The sequence below is a fragment of the Coregonus clupeaformis genome, unplaced genomic scaffold (assembly GCF_020615455.1).
Source record: "Coregonus clupeaformis isolate EN_2021a unplaced genomic scaffold, ASM2061545v1 scaf0068, whole genome shotgun sequence".
NCBI lineage: Eukaryota > Metazoa > Chordata > Actinopteri > Salmoniformes > Salmonidae > Coregonus > Coregonus clupeaformis.
Genome location: NW_025533523.1, coordinates 778128 through 798261, shown reverse-complemented (window position 1 = coordinate 798261; position 20134 = coordinate 778128). Strand labels below are relative to the sequence as shown.

Here is a 20134-nt window from a genome sequence, read left to right as displayed (position 1 = left end):
AGACGTGACGCTTGGCATTCAGGCCAAAGAGTTCAATCTTGGTTTCATCAGACGAGAGAATCTTGTTTCTCATGGTCTGAGAGTCCTTTAGGTGCCTTTTGGCAAACTCCAAGCGGGCTGTCATGTGCCTTTTACTGAGGAGTGGCTTCCGTCTGGCCACTCTACCATAAAGGCCTGATTGGTGGAGTGCTGCAGAGATGGTTGTCTTTCTGGAAGGTTCTCCCATCTCCACAGAGGAACTCTAGAGCTCTGTCAGAGTGACCATTGGGTTCTTGGTCACCTCCCTGACCAAGGCCCTTCTCCACCAATTGCTCAGTTTGGCCGGGCGGCCAGCTCTAGGAAGAGTCTTGGGGGGTCCCAAACTTCTTCCATTTAAGAATGATGGAGGCCACTGTGTTCTTGGGGACCTTCAATGCTGCAGAAATGTTTTGGTACCCTTCCCCAGATCTGTGCCTCGATACAATCCTGTCTCGGAGCTCTACGGACAATTCCTTCGACCTCATGGCTTGGATTTTGCTCTGACATGCATTGTCAACTGTGGGACCTTTTATATAGACAGGTGTGTGCCTTTCCAAATCATGTCCAATCAATTGAATTGACCACAGGTGGACTCCAATCAAGTGGAGAAACATCTCAAGGATGATCAATGGAAATTTCGAGTCTCATCGCAAAGGATCTGAATACTTATGTAAATAAGGTATTTCTGTTTTTAATTTGTAATAAATGTGCAAGAATTTCTAAGAACCTGTTTTTGCTTTATCATTATGGGTTATTGTGTGTAGATTGCTGAGGATTTTTATTTAAGAAGTTTTAGAATAAGGCTGTAATGTAACAAAATGTGGAAAAGGTCAAGGGGTCTGAATACTTTCCGAAGGCACTGTATATCTTGGTAATCTGTATCTAGCAATGCCTCGTACATTCACCAAAAGTATATTAAAGTATATACAGTATTAGGCTATCAATGAGTATGGCTAAGCTTTTCTTCATTGTGCCAGTGTATTGAAGTTAAACATCGCCAAATGCGTCAGTTTAATTAGGCGTAAATGTGCAATAAAAAGTATTGCCTATAGCTTATTTAATGAAACCCTGGCTGGCTGTTGGTGTCCTAGGTCAGGGCTCTCCAAACATGTTCCTGGAGAGCTACCTTCCTGTAGTTCATATAAGGAAATCGGTCAATTGAAATAAATTCATTAGGCTCTAATCTATGGATTTCAAATGAATGGGCAGGGGTGCAGCCAAGGCCTGAGTGGGCCTACTGGGGAGCCAGGCCCAGCTTATCAGAATTAGTTTTTCCCCACAAAAGGGCTTTATTACAGACAGAAATACTCCTCAGATCCCACGGATGTGGAGGTCCTGGGCTGGCGTGGTTACACGTGGTCTGCGGTTCTGAGGCCGGTTGGATGTATTGCCAAATTATCTAAAATGACGTAAACGCAGCTGATGGTAGAGAAATTAACATTACATTCTCTGACAATAGCTCTGGTGGACATTCCTGCAGTCAGCATGCCAATTGCACGCTCCCTCAAAACTTAAGACATCTGTGGCATTGTGTTATGTGACAACTGCACATTTTCAAGTGGCCTTTTATTGTCCCCAGCACAAGGTGCACCTGTGTAATGATCATGCTGTTTAATCAGCTTCTTGTTATGCCACACCTGTCAGGTGGATGGATTATCTTGGCAAAGGAGAAATGCTCACTAACAGGGATATAAACACATTTGTGGACAAAATTTGAGAGAAATAATGTTTTTGTGAGTGAAACATTTCTGGGATTTCTTATTTCAGCTCATGAAACATGGGACCAACACTTTTGTTCAGTATAGAATGGTTTTGGATTTCTCCCTTACCCCATTCTGGAACTTTGAGGGTTTATGACATAGCCCCTATAGTAATTTTAATAGGATCTCTATTAGAGAAACTGACAGCAGAGTGTACTGAAAATCAACAGATTATCGCCCTCTAACCACAGAACATCGTATGACGATTCTACTGTGCAATACCTGCATTCGTTATGGTGTGTCTTCTCTCCAAGCAGACTTACATTTCTATACAATTCCTGTATCATCCATCCAGGTTCAGTCTATACCACAAAGCACACAATGGAGCTGCCAGAGCGGATCCGCTCCACCCTGCCGTGTGTCTGGCCCTATCAGTTAGCCGCTCCTTCATGGATCGCAACCATGTATGACTCCTCCAATTGGCCCACAGACTGGACTTCCTGCAGAGCTGTGCCCTGCGCCGGCACCTGGAGGCCTGTCGCATTGACCTGCTGCTACTCCACAGCCACAGCAGCAAGAACTGCAGCTTCCCCCTCCACAAGATGGCCTACATCCTGGCCCTGGATGTCCCCCTCAACACCCAGCTGTGCCAGGCCCACGGTGTGGACGTCAAAGGGGACTCGGTGGTATTCTCCAAGACCTTCATTGAGATCGAGGCTGGGTTACGGTGTCCACACTGTCATGTCATGAACTGTAGAACAATATATTTTTTATTAGAAAAAATATATAGATATTTTTTGAAATTTTGTTTGCGTTTCCACAGTTATTTTTATTTATTTAGTTAGACATTTTTAATTTGGAGAAGACAGATTTTGGGCCGAGTTGGGCCTCTTTTTTAAAATTATAATATTTTTTTTGCAGAAACATCAGTATACATACAAGAAGTATACAAACAGACAATGATAACATATGCTATGGGGTACAACAAAGTACAGATTATACAAAGACCTTAAAAGATACACATGCATTGATTGTTTTAACAGCTTTCTTATTGGAAGAATGTAGAATGGTCTTAATGTACTGCTCGAATTCCTTATAGAAAACATGGAAGAGGGTTTTTTTATTAGTGAATTTACATTTATGAATATACCATTTTACCATTAGCACAATTAGATTTATGAGGTAAAAAAATAAATATTTATCCTTATTATAGTTAAGGAAACCGAGCAGCACGTTGTCCCATAATAAACAAAAGTCATCAATAATATTTACAATTATAAAACTAGAAATATCTTGCCATAATTTCTTTACTTGTAGACAGCACCAAAATAAATGCAAAACTGTTTCTGGATGCTCAACACAAAAAGTACAGTTAATTTTAATGTATTTTTGGAGTTTCTTCAGGTAATGATTCGCAGGGTAATACTTATGGATAATTCTGAAAGAGACCTCTGACCTTGTTAACAAGCAGGTATTTGTGTGGTGATAACCAGGGTTTTTTCCAACAGATATTATTGACAAATGTATTCCAGTAAGTTGTGACATCATAAGCAATAGATACAATATCCCTTTGAAATAAAGCACGTATAGACCTGTTGTTCTGAGGGAGCATGGAGAAACACATTTTTCCTATTGGAGTCAACTGGATTAAGTGAGGGTAGCTCAAGAATGTAGGTTCTGGTTACACCTCTAAACAACATGAGAGTTCCAGATGGAATAGCATCAGAGACTATTGCGAACTCTAGGTGTAACAGGGATATTGTAACGAGATAAAAATTCCTCATAATTGAGTAACAATCCTTCTGCATTAAAAAGTTGACTCACCAGCAGGATATGATTATTAAACCAGTTCTTAAAAAATAAAGACTTGTTTCTATACAAAATATCCTTATTGTTCCAAATGAAATACCTATACGTGGATTTGTTTTTATATACAGTTGAAGTCGGAAGTTTACATACACCTTAGCCAAATACATTTAAACTCAGTTTTAAAACAATTCCTGACATTTAATCCTAGTAAGAATTCCCTCTTTTAGGTCAGTTAGGACCACCACTTTATTTTAAGTAAGTGAAATGTCAGAATAATAGTAGAGAGAATGATTTATTTCAACTTTTATTTCTTTCATCACATTCCGAGTGGGTCAAAAGTTTACATACACTCAATTAGTATTTGGTAGCATTGCCTTTAAATTGTTTAACTTGGGTCAAATGTTTCGGCTAGCCTTCCACAAGCTTCCCACAATAAGTTGGGTGAATTTTGGCCCATTCCTCCTGACAGAGCTGGTGTAACTGAGTCAGGTTTGAAGGCCTCCTTGCTCACGCATGCTTTTTCAGTTCTGCCCACAAATGTTCTATAGGATTGAGGCCACTCCAATACCTTGACTTTGTTGTCCTTAAGCCATTTTGCCACAACTTTGGAAGTATGCTTGGTTCATTGTCCATTTGGAAGACCCATTTGCGACCAAGCTTTAACTTCCTGACTGATGTCTTGAGATGTTGCTTCAATATAATTGTCCTTCCTCATGATGCCATCTATTTTGTGAAATGCACCAGTCCCCCCTGCAGCAAAGTACCCCCACAGCATGAGGCTGCCACCCCTGTGCTTCAAGGTTGGGATGGTGTTTTTTCGGCTTGCAAGAGACCCCCTTTTTCCTCCAAACATAATAATGGTCATTATGGCCAAACGGTTATCTTTTTGTTTCATCAGACCAGAGGACATTTCTCCAAAAAGTACGATCTTTGTCCCCATGTGCAGTTGCAAACTGTAGTCTGTCGTTTTTATGGTGGTTTTGGAGCAGTGGCTTCTTCCTTGCTGAGCGGCCTTTCAGGTTATGTCGATAAAGGAATAATTTTACTGTGGATATAGATACTTTTGTACCTGTTTCCTCCAGCATCTTCACAAGGTCATTTGCTGTTGTTCTGGGATTGATTTGCACTTTTCGCTCCAAAGTACGTTCATCTCTAGGAGACAGAATGCGTCTCCTTCCTGAGCGGTATGACGGTTGCGTGGTCCCATGGTGTTTATGCTTGCGTACTATTGTTTGTACAGATGAACGTGGTACCTTCAGGCATTTGGAAATTGTTCCCAAGGATGAACCAGACTTGTGTAGGTCTACACTTTTTTTTCTGAGGTCTTGGCTGATTTCTTTTGATTTTCCCATGATGTCAAGCAAAGAAGCACTGAGTTTGAAGGTAGGCCTTGAAATACATCCACAGGTACACCTCCAATTGACTCAAATGATGTCAATTAGCCTATCAGAAGCTTCTAAAGCCATGCCATCATTTTCTGGAATTTTCCAAGCTGTTTAAAGGCACAGTCAACTTAGTGTATGTAAACGTCTGACCCACTGGAATTGTGATACAGTGAATTATAAGTGAAATAATCTGTCTGTAAACAATTGTTGGTAAAATGACTTGTGTCATGCACAAAGTAGATGTCCTAACCGACTTGCCAAAACGATAGTTTGTTAACAAGAAATTTGTGGAGTGCTTGAAAAACAAGTTTTAATGACTCCAACCTAAGTGTATATAAACTTCCGACTTCAACTGTATTAATGACCACACTAAGAATACTTGTCTATGAAAAGCAGATCATTTTGTAGGAATCTTATCAATGTTATAGTTACAAAGTAACATAAAATTGAAGCCACCAAAACGGGAGAAGATATGAGGGATGAAATTCCAAATTGAAGTTGGATTCTTTAAGAAATGTTTAGCCCAATTTATCTTAAAAGTATTATTCAAAGTAGGAAAATCTAAAGAAATTGAGACCACCATATTCATACAGGTTGATGTAGGGACTGAGCTGCGTAAGTAAGTCTGGAGATACCTTCAGCTTTAAAAAGCAATACTCGACCTTTCAAGGATAAGTCCCTCTGCAACCAATGGTTCAACTTCTTTTTTTTTTTTTTTCAATAATAATGAGCATCTTTCCTGTTGATCCTTAGATACAGTGAGGGGAAAAAAGTATTTGATCCCCTGCTGATTTTGTATGTTTGCCCACTGACAAAGAAATGATCAGTCTATAATTTTAATGGTAGGTTTATTTGAACAGTGAGAGACAGAATAACAACAACAAAATTCCAAAAAAACACATGTCAAAAATGTTATAAATTAATTTGCATTTTAATGAGGGAAATAAGTATTTGACCCCTCTGCAAAACATGACTTAGTACTTGGTGGCAACACCCTTGTTGGCAATCACAGAGGTCAGAAGTTTCTTGTAGTTGGCCACCAGGTTGCACACATCTCAGGAGGGATTTTGTCCCACTCCTCTTTGCAGATCTTCTCCAAGTCATTAAGGTTTCGAGGCTGACGTTTGGCAACTCGAACCTTCAGCTCCCTCCACAGATTTTCTATGGGATTAAGGTCTGGAGACTGGCTAGGCCACTCCAGGACCTTAATGTGCTTCTTCTTGAGCCACTCCTTTGTTGCCTTGGCCGTGTGTTTTGGGTCATTGTCATGCTGGAATACCCATCCACGACCCATTTTCAATGCCCTGGCAGAGGGAAGGAGATTCTCACCCAAGATTTGACGGTACATGGCTCCGTCCATCATCCCTTTTGATGCGGTGAAGTTGTCCTGTCCCCTTAGCAGAAAACACCCCCAAAGCATAATGTTTCCACCTCCATGTTTGACGGTGGGGATGGTGTTCTTGGGGTCATAGGCAGCATTCCTCCTCCTCCAAACACGGCGAGTTGAGTTGATTCCAAAGAGCTCGATTTTGGTCTCATCTGACCACAACACTTTCACCCAGTTCTCCTCTGAATCATTCAGATGTTCATTGGCAAACTTCAGACGGCCTGTATATGTGCTTTATTGAGCAGGGGGACCTTGCGGGCGCTGCAGGATTTCAGTCCTTCACGGCATAGTGTGTTACCAATTGTTTTCTTGGTGACTATGGTCCCAGCTGCCTTGATCATTGACAAGATCCTCCCGTGTAGTTCTGGGCTGATTCGTCACCGTTCTCATGATCATTGCAACGCCACGAGGTGAGATCTTGCATGGAGCCCCAGGCCGAGGGAGATTGACAGTTATTTTGTGTTTCTTCCATTTGCGAATATTCGCACCAACTGTTGTCACCTTCTCACCAAGCTGCTTGGCGATGGTCTTGTAGCCCATTCCAGCCTTGTGTAGGTCTACAATCTTGTCCCTGACATCCTTGGAGAGCTCTTTGGTCTTGGCCATGGTGGAGAGTTTGGAATCTGATTGATTGATAGCTTCTGTGGACAGGTGTCTTTTATACAGGTAACAAGCTGAGGTTAAGAGCACTCCCTTTAAGAGTGTGCTCCTAATCTCAGCTCGTTACCTGTATAAAAGACACCTGGGAGCCAGAAAGCTTTCTGATTGAGAGGGGGTCAAATACTTATTTCCCTCATTAAAATGCAAATCAATTTATAACATTTTTGACATGTGTTTTTCTGGATTTTTTTGTTGTTATTCTCTCTCACTGTTCAAATAAACCTACCATTAAAATTATAGACTGATCATTTCTTTGTCAGTGGGCAAACATACAAAATCAGCAGGGGATCAAATACATTTTTCCCTCACTGTATGGTAATCCCAAGGTATGTTACTTTTTCCTTGACTGGAATATTGCAGATAGAGGGTATCACAGTCTTTAACAGCAAACAATTCACACGTATTAAGGTTTAGGCAAAAACCAGATGCTTTGGAAAAGAGGGTGGTGTCATCTGCAAGCTGACTTATGATAATATCTCTGTCAGCAAAAGAGATCCCTCGTATATCGCTGGATTTAACAAAACTTGTAAATTGGGTTGCAAGCAGGAAGAGATGTGGTGAAATTGGGCAACCTTGCCTAATTCCTCTTTTCAAATCAAATCTATGAGAAGTGCCATGCTTTAATTTAATGGAACTGTTCCCATTCATATAAAGTGTTTTAATAGTCCTACAAAAGAATTCTCCAAAACCAAATTTCTCAAGGGAGAGAAATAGAAAGTCATGTTCCACTGTATCGAAGGCTTTATAAAAGTCTAAGAAGACAATAAAACTATCTTTAAAGATTAGATCAGAATAGTCAATAAGGTCTAACACCAGTCGGATATTATTAGATATACAGTACCAGTCAAAAGTTTGGACACACATACTCATTCCAGGGTTTTTCTTACTTTTTATTATTTTCTACATTGTAGAATAATAGTGAAGACATCAAATCTATGAAATAACACATATGGAATCATGTAGTAACCCAAAAAGTGTTAAACAAAGCTAAATATATTTTATATTTGAGATTCTTCAAAGTAGCCATCCTTTGCCTTGATGACAGCTTTGCACACTCTTGGCATTCTCTCAACCAGCTTCATGAGGTAGTCACTTGGGACGCATTTCAATTAACAGGTGTGCCTTGTTAAAAGTTAATTTGTGGAATTTATTTCCTTCTTAATGCGTTTGAGCCAATCAGTTGTGTTGTGACAAGGTAGAGGTGGTATACAGAAGATAGCCCTATTTGGAAAAAGACCAAGTCCATATTAATAATATGCCATTTAGCAGACGCTTTTATCCAAAGCGACTTACAGTCATGCGTGCATACATTTTTGTGTATGGGTGGTCCCGGGGATCGAACCCACTACCTTGGCGTTACAAGCGCCGTGCTCTACCAGCTGAGCTACAGAGGACCACATATTATGGCAAGAACAGCTCAAATAAGCAAAGAGAAACGGCAGTCCATCATTACTTTAAGACATGCTGCAGAGGATAAGTTCATTAGTTAACAGCCTCAGAAATTGCAGCCCAAATAAATGCTTCAGAGTTCAAGTAACAGACACATCTCAACATCAACTGTTCAGAGGAGACTGCATGAATCAGGCCTTCATGGTCGGATTGCTGCAAAGAAACCACTACTAAAGGACACCAATAATAAGAAGAGACTTGCTTGGGCCAAGAAACACGAGCAATGGACATTAGACCGGTGGAAATCTGTCCTTTGGTCTGATGAGTCCAACTGTGAGATTTTTGGTTCCAACCGCCGTGTCTTTGTGAGACGCAGAGTAGGTGAATGGATGATCTCTGCATGTGTAGTTCCCACCGTGAAGCATGGAGGAGGAGGTGTGGGGATGCTTTGCTGGTGACACATTTATTTAGAATTCAATGCTGTCATCAACACTTTTTTGGTTACTACATGATTCCATGTGTTATTTCATAGTTTTGATGTCTTCACTATTATTCTACAATGTAGAAAATAGTGAAAATAAATAAATAACCCTTGAATGAGTAGGTGTGTCCAAACCTTTGACTGGTACTGTATGTCTATTCCTTATGAAGCCAGATTGGGTCTCCTCTATAATTGAGTCCAATACTGCCTTCATTCTTTTTGCAAATATAGAGGCTAATATTTTGTAGTCGTTATTGAGCAGACAAATTGGACGCCAATTATCGAGGAGATGCGATTCTTTCTTAGGCTTAGGGATTCATGTAATCAGACCTTGAGTCAAACTGGTAGGGAGAGCATTACAGTGGGGAAAAAAGTATTTAGTCAGCCACCAATTGTGCAAGTTCTCCCACTTAAAAAGATGAGAGAGGCCTGTAATTTTCACCATAGGTACACGTCAACTATGACAGACAAAATGAGATTTTTTTTCTCCAGAAAATCACATTGTAGGATTTTTAATGAATTTATTTGCATATTATGGTGGAAATTAAGTATTTGGTCAATAACAAAAGTTTCTCAATACTTTGTTATATACCCTTTGTTGGCAATGACACAGGTCAAACATTTTCTGTAAGTCTTCACAAGGTTTTCACACACTGTTGCTGGTATTTTGGCCCATTCCTCCATGCAGATCTCCTCTAGAGCAGTGATGTTTTGGGGCTGTCGCTGGGCAACACGGACTTTCAACTCCCTCCAAAGATTTTCTATGGGGGTTGAGATCTGGAGACTGGCTAGGCCACTCCAGGACCTTGAAATGCTTCTTACGAAGCCACTCCTTCGTTGCCCGGGTGGTGTGTTTGGGATCATTGTCATGCTGAAAGACCCAGCCACGTTTCATCTTCAATGCCCTTGCTGATGGAAGGAGGTTTTCACTCAAAATCTCACGATACATGGCCCCATTCATTCTTTCCTTTACACGGATCAGTCGTCTTGGTCCCTTTGCAGAAAAAACAGCCCCAAAGCATGATGTTTCCACCCCCCATGCTTCACAGTAGGTATGGTGTTCTTTGGATGCAACTCAGCATTCTTTGTCCTCCAAACACGACGAGTTGAGTTTTTACCAAAAAGTTATATTTTGGTTTCATCTGACCATATGACATTCTCCCAATCCTCTTCTGGATCATCCAAATGCACTCTAGCAAACTTCAGACGGGACATGTACTTAAGCAGGGGGACACGTCTTGCACTGCAGGATTTGAGTCCCTGGCGGCGTAGTGTGTTACTGATGGTAGGTTTTGTTACTTTGGTCCCAGCTCTCTGCAGGTCATTCACTAGGTCCCCCCGTGTGGTTCTGGGATTTTGCTCACCGTTCTTGTGATCATTTTGACCCCCACGGGGTGAGATCTTGCATGGAGCCCCAGATCGAGGGAGATTATCAGTGGTCTTGTATGTCTTCCATTTCCTAATAATTGCTCCCACAGTTGATTTCTTCAAACCAAGCTGCTTACCTATTGCAGAGTCAGTCTTCCCAGCCTGGTGCAGGTCTACAATTTTGTTTCTGGTGTCCTTTGACAGCTCTTTGGTCTTGGCCATAGTGGAGTTTGGAGTGTGACTGTTTGAGGTTGTGGACAGGTATCTTTTATACTGATAACAAGTTCAAACAGGTGCCATTAATACAGGTAACGAGTGGAGGACAGAGGAGTCTCTTAAAGAAGAAGTTACAGGTCTGTGAGAGCCAGAAATCTTGCTTGTTTGTAGGTGACCAAATACTTATTTTCCACCATAATTTGCAAATAAATTCTAAAACCTATGATGAAAATTACAGGCCTCTCTCATCTTTTTAAGTGGGAGAACTTGCACAATTGGTGGCTGACTAAATACTTTTTCCCCCCACTGTATTTGCAATGCTTTCATAAAAGACCTCCAACAGAAAAGGGGCTAACTGTTGAGAAAAGTTTTGTAAACCTCAGCAGATAAACCATCAGTCCCAGGAGACTTATTTTAAAGGTCTTCAATATAATAAATTATATATTCAACTATAATAGGGTCATCACACTTCCCTCTCAGCCTCCCCAATTGATTTCACATCCCCCAGAGAATACAAAAAAAAAAAGAGTTGAGGACACCTCACAATAGTTAGAACTATATAAATTCCTGTAGAAGTTGCAACTAAAGATAGAGATTAATTTGGGATCATCTGTGATGAGACCATTTTGATATTTAATTGTTAAATTGTATTATTTGTAGTGGTATTTTTCTAACCTGAAAAATAAGATGAATTTTGTTCACTCTCTAGCCATTTCTTCCTAGATCTGACAAAGGCTCCTTCTGCTTTCAGTTTATACATGTCATCCAACTTGTGTTGTAGCTCAAACAGAACAGATTTGTCCTCCTCTAAAAGACTTTCAACATGCTTTTGAACAAGAGAGGTGATCTTTGCAATTACACCTTCTTCAGCTCTCCTTGTCTTGGCAGGAATACTCCCATATTTTCTTTAATATTTTCCAACCTCATATTTTAAAAGCTCCCAGTTTTACTCTATGAATTGTCATTTATAGCTTTGTTCCAGAAGTGTGTAATTAAATTGTTTATCTCCATCTTGACCAACTGTTTTAATTTAGAGCTATTAAGCTTTCAATAGGATGCTCTACCAAGGCCATTATCAGAGATAAAAAGTGTGTCAATATAAATAGCTCTATGATCAGTAAGGGGAGTGGCAAGGATGTTAACAGAAATACCCTGTTTACCAAAACATTTAGACACCAGCCAAAAATCTATGCGTGATTGTCTGGAGCGTGCCTTATTACTCCAAGTGAAAGACTTGTCATTAGGAAACTTTACTCTCCAAATATCTATAATATCAAACCTTTCCATAAACTGCCTCAAACTTGTATTCATAGAAGTGTACTGTCCCGGAGAAATATTAAAATCCCCACCTACTATAAGTAAAGCATTAGGGAACTTGGTTAGCCAATGGAGAATACGCTTTTCCAAAGATTCAAGTAACTGATCGTTTTCAAGTTTGGAATTGCACCCATAAATGTTGATGATAATAATAATAATAATAATAATAATAATAATAATAACGATGTTGTTACAGTTGATAACAAGACAAAGAACGTGACCAAAAGGGTCACAGTCAGAGTGCAAATTACTTCCATTTAAATTATGATTTAGTGATAACTCCAGCAGAGAGTTCAGAATCATGAGAGCCATGAATCATTTCCCCACTGAGATTTCCAGAAGTTGACGTCGGTAGAAATTGAGTGAGACTCTTGAAAAAAACATACATCTGTTTTAAGCTGTTTGGCAAATAAAAATAAGGCTTTGCGATTTACATTATTTATTAACACCCTAGCATTGAGTGAAACAAATATATAACAGAAAGTATTACGAGCTAAACAACAATAGCACATCGAGTAAAAATGAAAAGAAACCAGAGCTGCACACCACATAGATTTAAATGATTGAGTGAGAATAGTTTAAGCATAACAAAGATAACTGCCAGCCCAAGAAACAACAAAGAGCTTGCTCACTGCCTATACTGCAGGTAAAAATAAATACATAATACATATCCATTACTCCAGTAGTTAGCTGTGCAGTTAGAACGAAAGTTAAATCACCTTAGAACCGGGAGTGAGATCTGCTCACATCAGAGGTAACGTTAGCTATCTAGGTAGCCTATGTTGAGCATCAGGTAAAGTCTTTGACAGCCCTAAAGGAGGAAGGCTGATTTCGGATCCGTTGATGCAAGCGCGCCCTCGGATGAAGTAAGCCGCTTTCCCCTCTTTTCGTGCTTTTTCCACAGCTGGCCACAGCTTCTCTCTCCTTTCTCTGTCTGCTTTCGAGAGGTCTTCAGCAAACCGCAGGTTGTTCTCGCGTAGGAAGATAGATTTATTTGCTGCTTTCCAAGTGGCATCCCTGTAGATCAGTGATGGGAACTGGAGAATGACACCTCTGGGTCGACAACATCTGCTAGTTTAGCCTTCTCCTCAGGTAGTAAAGCTTGGCAGACACTGTTAGTGTCATAGTCTGTCAGGCCAGTATAGTTGTGGCAGTTGTCAACAAAGCATTTGCCTCCTGTATAACGATATTGGATGACGCCCGAGCATTGCTAGCTGAGGAGGTAGCCATAAGATTTACATTTACATTTTAGTCATTTAGCAGACGCTCTTATCCAGAGCGACTTACAGTTAGTGAATACATATTTTTTTATACTGGCCCCCCGTGGGAATCGAACCCACAACCCTGGCGTTGCAAACGCCATGCTCTATCAACGGAGCTACATCCCTGCCGGCCATTCCCTCCCCTACCCTGGACGACGCTGGGCCAATTGTGCGCCGCCCATGAGTCTCCCGGTCGCGGCCGGCTGCGACAGAACCTGGATTCGAACCAGGATCTAGTGGCACAGTTAGCACTGCGATGCAGTGCCTTAGACCACTGCGCCACTCAGGAGTACCACTGATTTGATTTCTCTTTATGTCAGCGCGCTGTGACATTTTGAAAAATACAATCTTAAATCATCAATTACCTGGTGTTTTTAGCAAGCGACGTATTCATTTGGTAGTTCAAAATAATACACTATTCACTATCTTTCAAAAGTTGGTATGCAGAGCTCTGTAGGAAGCGTGTGCTCAAGCTGCAATCTTGGAGCCACGCACTGTTGGACAAGAAGCAGAGTGATCTTTCTGTTGATGGTGTCATTCATGGCTGCGCTTGATTTGAACAGACATTGACTTTAGATAAACTGCGGCGTGCCTGCTCCAAGAGGGGTGCCAAGAATACTGAGATGTACTTGATTTGACAGAATTATTATTATTATTTATATAAAATTGGTTTAATGTGAATGATGAATGTTACAGTTGAATGGTGTTCCCATAAAATTTTTACAGGTTACATTGTTACACATAACGTTATCATGTGTTTGATTATAAAGTTGCTATTTTGGACAAATCCAACATTTCATGGTCCTTGAAATGAAATAATTCACAGCACTGTAAATTCAGTATGACCGAGATCACCGATCATACAAGAGATTTGTTTCATGTACAGAACCAAAAAAAGTGTGTTTTACAGTGGGGGAAAAAAGTATTTAGTCAGCCAACAATTGTGCAAGTTCTCCCACTTAAAAAGATGAGAGAGGCCTGTAATTTTCATCATAGGTACACGTCAACTATGACAGACAAATTGAGAATTTTTTTATCCAGAAAATCACATTGTAGGATTTTTAATGAATTTATTTGCAAATTATGGTGGAAAATAAGTATTTGGTCACCTACAAACAAGCTTTTCTGGCTCTCACAGACCTGTAACTTCTTCTTTAAGAGGCTCCTCTGTCCTCCACTCGTTACCTGTATGGCACCTGTTTGAACTTGTTATCAGTATAAAAGACACCTGTCCACAACCTCAAACAGTCACACTCCAAACTCCACTATGGCCAAGACCAAAGAGCTGTCAAAGGAACCGGAAACAAAATTGTAGACCTGCACCAGGCTGGGAAGACTGAATCTGCAATAGGTAAGCAGCTTGGTTTGAAGAAATCAACTGTGGGAGCAATTATTATGAAATGGAAGACACACAAGACCACTGATAATCTCCCTCGATCTGGGGCTCCACGCAAGATCTCACCCCGTGGGGTCAAAATGATCACAAGAACGGTGAGCAAAAATCCCAGAACCACACGGGGGGACCTAGTGAATGACCTGCAGAGAGCTGGGACCAAAGTAACAAAGCCTACCATCAGTAACACACTACACCGCCAGGGACTCAAATCCTGCAGTGCCAGACGTGTCCCCCTGCTTAAGCCAGTACATGTCCAGGCCCGTCTGAAGTTTGCTAGAGTGCATTTGGATGATCCAGAAGAGGATTGGGAGAATGTCATATGGTCAGATGAAACCAAAATATAACTTTTTGGTAAAAACTCAACTTGTCGTGTTTGGAGGACAAAGAATGCTGAGTTGCATCCAAAGAACACCATACCTACTGTGAAGCATGGGGGTGGAAACATCATGCTTTTGGGCTGTTTTTTCTGCAAAGGGATCAGGACGACTGATCCGTGTAAAGGAAAGAATGAATGGGGCCATGTATCGTGAGATTTTGAGTGAAAACCTCCTTCCATCAGCAAGGGCATTGAAGATGAAACGTGGCTGGGTCTTTCAGCATGACAATGATCCCAAACACACCGCCCGGGCAACGAAGGAGTGGCTTCGTAAGAAGCATTTCAAGGTCCTGGAGTGGCCTAGCCAGTCTCCAGATCTCAACCCCATAGAAAATCTTTGGAGGGAGTTGAAAGTCCGTGTTGCCCAGCGACAGCCCCAAAACATCACTGCTCTAGAGGAGATCTGCATGGAGGAATGGGCCAAAATACCAGCAACAGTGTGTGAAAACCTTGTGAAGACTTACAGAAAACGTTTGACCTGTGTCATTGCCAACAAAGGGTATATAACAAAGTATTGAGTAACTTTTGTAATTGACCAAATACTTATTTTCCACCATAATTTGCAAATAAATTCATTAAAAATCCTACAATGTGATTTTCTGGATTTTTTTCTTCTCATTTTGTCTGTCATAGTTGACGTGTACCTATGATGAAAATTACAGGCCTCTCTCATCTTTTTAAGTGGGAGAAGTTGCACAATTGGTGGCTGACTAAATACTTTTTTCCCCCACTGTATGTACCCTACCTATATACTGTTTTTTTTGTTGCTTCTGCTGCCTATGGTTTTCAAATAAATCTACTATTTTTGAATAATTTAATCTGTTTTCTTTCATGCATTTTTAGTTCACTACTCTGCCAGCTCTATTGATATTTGAGTGTTGCCTCGGACGTCAGGCTTCTCACACTCGTCAACGAGACGACATTTGGAAGGATGAACACGCGAGGCTAGAGTGGGTGTGACAGGCTGCTTCCCTTTAATACAATCGGTGTTTCTCATTAATCGTTGTGAATTGTATGAAGCGCTGATCGAATGAATGGAAGTATGGAAGTGCTCATTCAGGGGAGATTATTGTACCGATTTCTATTACAGTTGTCAGTGCTGATAATTTGCCACTTGAGGGGGCCAAAGGTTTATCTGCACGGTGTGAGCACTCCACAAGCATTGAAACCCAGATTATGAATGTGACAGAGGTTAATTTGAAATACCCTGATATTTCTTTTAACACTATTTATTACACATCCCCAAGTTGATGTTTTTCATGCAATATTGCATGCAGGCAACGTTAAATCAAATTCATAGTTAGCTCTATTATTATTTCAGATTAATCAAAGATCATGCCTGGGGTAATTAGGCTGCTAAGTAAACTGAACACTGATTCGTACAAAATGTAATGCCAACTGCCAGGAGATTTTACTCCAGACAGGACACTTACATGATGGAAAGGAGTTTAGCTGTAATGTATTGGTGTTAAGGCCACCGAGGCCAGGGCTATGAGTGACTTGTCTGCATGAACTAGGCTACTAGGAGCTGTTCTGACTCGCACCAGCAGGAACAAAAGCTTTGAAAAGCAGGAACAAAAGCTTTGAACCTTCAAAGAGGCGAGGAGGCAAAATTGGAGACAAAAATGACAACAGTAGGCCAATAAATTGATAAACATGATATAACATCTATTTCTATCGTGCGACATTTCAGGTGGTGGGAGGACACTAATAATTTGTAATGCTGAAATATGAGAGAAGGGAATTGAGGCGGATGAATAAAGCACGCAAAAAGAGGACTGACTATGTGCGTTGAGGTCTGAAGAAAAAAGCCAATTGCCCCGAAACTGGATTTCTCGAAGTGGGACGATAACTTGATCCTCGCTTGCCGATTCGAGGCAAGAATTGGCGCTCACACATCAGAGTGCCTCAATGGATAGGCTACGCAAGAATGATAGCCTGTTCGAAGGTACTGTACATTTGAAGATTTGAGAGAAAGTTAAGTCTGAACTCTCGAGAGCGACTTTATAACCCACGCCATGGGAAACTGAATGTAGGCTACTATTGAAAATGTGGAGGTCCTATTGGACAGCGTTGAGTCTGTCGTGGACTTTATTCATCTGTAGAAGTTATGCACAAGAAAGACAGTAAGTGGTTGACCTAATTTTATTGTAAATGAACATATGTTGCCATTTTTACTGTAATAAGCAAAACCACCATGCTTCACCTCTGTTCACCCTAAGTTTAACAGACCAATCACTGCCTAGGGTATTGCACTATTTGTTACTTTTACAAATAGCATTGTTTTGTATTTGTATCGTTTTGTTCATTTAACGAATGGAATTACATGCATTTATAAAGGGTGTTTGTTCATTATGCCATGAATGTGAAACAATATATTAAACTCACTTTAGTGGTCCTCTGTAGCTCAGCTGGTAGAGCACGGCGCTTGTAACGCCAAGGTAGTGGGTTCGATCCCCGGGACCACCCATACACAAAAAAAATGTTTGCACGCATGACTGTAAGTCGCTTTGGATAAAAGCGTCTGCTAAATGGCATATTATTATTATTATTACTTTACACGTTCAGCTTCCTAGTTGCGGTTGGATTGATGGTGCTGTCCACGCGTTTTCACATGGAGTATGGGACCATCATTTCTTTAAAACAATTTATATTACAACGCTTTATTAATGATGCTCTGCAAAGTATGTCCAATAAGCAGACGACATTTGGGTTATGATGCAAATCAACATTTGGTAAATTTTTCAATTTTGGGGTAGGCTCATTTGTGGTACTTTGCAGAAAATATCAACCCTCATAAAAGTTGGTGTTTTTCTATTTAGTTTTCACCTATCCTATTTGCACAAACAACTGGATTTTAAACAGTTAAAAATAAAGTAGTTTGTATATGTCCCCCATGACTGCTCTTCTGCTGCAAGAAGTGTTTTAGAGCTCATTTACAAAAAGATCATCAGATTTGCAACTTTTCTGTTTAGGCTAGCCTTGGATGTGTTTTCACTAGTTACCGCAGCCACAAGTCAAAACGTGTTATATCCTAAAAATTCATGAAAACAAAAAGTATCTTTTTTTTTTTTTTAGGGTAGGGATTAGACATAATGTTAGCAGTGTGTTAGTCAGTGCTAGACTTGGACTGAAATAGGTGCCGGTACACATTTTCGGTGCCGGTACTGTTTATATTTAGGTGCAGGAACTCCACAATACTTTTGAGCTAATATTCTATAAGAGGAACAGGAGCTCAAGCAGTTTAACATTTGAGATGCCGGTACTCCACTCCTGTGAGCTCCTGCCCAAGTCGAGCACTGGAATTTAGGGTTAAGGTTAGGTTTAAAATTAGATTTTAAAAAGATAAAATTGCAGAAATAGGTTTAGCCATAATTATGACTTTGTGGCTATGGTAACTAGTGACGATCCTTGATGTGGTGTGGCCAAAGACTAATTCCTGCTTCATGTGAGTGCAGCTATTAGCATACCGTAAATACCATAGTATATAGACAAACAAAATAAGGATAGAAATTCTAACTATACAGGAGCTTCTCATCTTTAAACCATATTGCACAAAGTGTTGCACACTTGATTAATGCAATGATTCACAAATGTGTGGGTATTTTAAGCCTTTAATTTTCAATTTGGCTAACAGAGCAAAAATGATGTGTACTGGTATTGAAAAAATATGGGTTGTTTATGAATTTGAAGGACCAATAAAAAGGGATAAAAAACGTATGTGCTGGATTTTAGGCCGGTAGCAACCACCACAGGGTGTCCGTTCAGAACACTAGGAAGCAGTAGTTCCAGTTCAAGGTTTAATGAAGATCCACACACACACACATACAATACCACTCTCTCTGATACTAATTGTGGTTCTGTAAAGAAAAGAGGAGAACTTAGGCTATAGCACAGTATGGGAAAAATATGCCTATTTGCATGTCAACAAACTAAACAGGCTATGTGGACCCAAACACCTGCTAGATGCACAAAGAAACAATAGAGCACTGTAGAAATATGTACACATTATATAACATAATAAGCATGAGCGATCTACAACCGAAAATAGCCTAGCACCACAGACAAATGCTAATAAGCATGTTAAATTGTAATGCATTCCGGATGACAATGCTAATGCTAACGCTAGTGGGAGTACGCGAGCTAGCTAGCTAGCAAGTTTAACACAAATAGTACATATTTACAACAGACGCTATTTAGCTCCAAACAACAAGACATCAAGATTTTGGCACTTACATTTAGCTGCACACACAATAAAACATCAGAAAGAAAATAATTATTTTCTAAGGAGGTAGAATAAGCAGGAGAGAAAAACCTGGTGGTCATCAGACTGCCTGAGGCTCTGCCTGGTCGGGTATTATGCTAAGTCCCGGAAAAAAGGCTGCTGATTGACTAATAAGATTTAGATGATTGGCGTGACCTTATTTCAATAAGAAAACCAAAAGAATGTTGGGGTCTTGGAAAGGAGATGAGCTGGCCGTTTTTACAGCCGCCCTCAAATGTGTTGTACATATTTGCTTCAACTGACAAGCCAGCTATGGGTCAGTAGCTTCTTGAGGAAGGGTGGGCAGCTAGAGGAGTCGAGCAACAGGCCTGACGTAGGTTCTGTCCTTGACTTCGATCTCTGCTGTCCTCACTTTCCTGTCTGCTCCAGGGATAACTGACTTGACAGTTCCAACTTGCCATAGTGCCCTAGGAGACTGATCATCCACGATCATCACAACGGTCCCAAATACAAGGTCTTCCTTATCCTTGTGCTACTTATGGCGGCATTGAAGTGCAGGTAAGTAGTTCTGTGTGAAGCAGTGCCAGAAATGGTCGGCTAGAACCTGGCTGTGTCTCCATCTGTTGCGACTGAGCAGTTCAGACTCTGGGTAGACCACCTGTGGTAGTGAAGAGTCTGGCTGCCCCATGAGAAGAGAGTTAGGAGTGATTGGATCCGGATCCGCGATGTCTGACGACACATATCCCAAAGGCTTGGAGTTCAAGATCCCTTCTATTTCCATTAGGATAGTCCTCGGCACCTCTTCGGAGATGGTCTGCGTGCCAAGGGTGGTTTGCAGGACAGTCTTGATTGATCTGATTTCCCTCTCCCAGCATCCTCCAAAGTGTGGCACACTTGGTGGGTTGAAGGCGAAGCAAATCTTCTGACTGGCTAACTGTTCCTGGAGCTGTGGGTGGAGAGTCATCAAGGCCTCCTGTAGCTCTCTTTCCCCTCCCTTGAAATTTGTTCCTCGATCAGACAGGATCTCAAAGGGCTTTCCTCCTCGAGCGATGAAGCGTCTCAACGCCAGTAGGAACGAATCGGAATCCATGTTCGTCAGTAGATCCACATGTACAGCCCGGGTGGTCATGTGTAGATGATGCCCC

At 40.8% G+C, this 20134-nt stretch overlaps 1 protein-coding gene across 1 annotated transcript in view; it reads left to right on the top strand.

Moving 5' to 3' along the window:
• Positions 1–16304: 16304 nt before the first annotated feature.
• The window catches only part of LOC121540346 (C3 and PZP-like alpha-2-macroglobulin domain-containing protein 8), a 61542-nt gene continuing 57712 nt past the window's right edge, over positions 16305–20134 (top strand). The window contains exon 1 of the mRNA XM_041849156.2: positions 16305–16890. Coding sequence (XP_041705090.1) covers positions 16814–16890 — 77 coding nt within the window. The 5' untranslated portion in view covers positions 16305–16813. The remainder of the gene's footprint in view (positions 16891–20134) is intronic.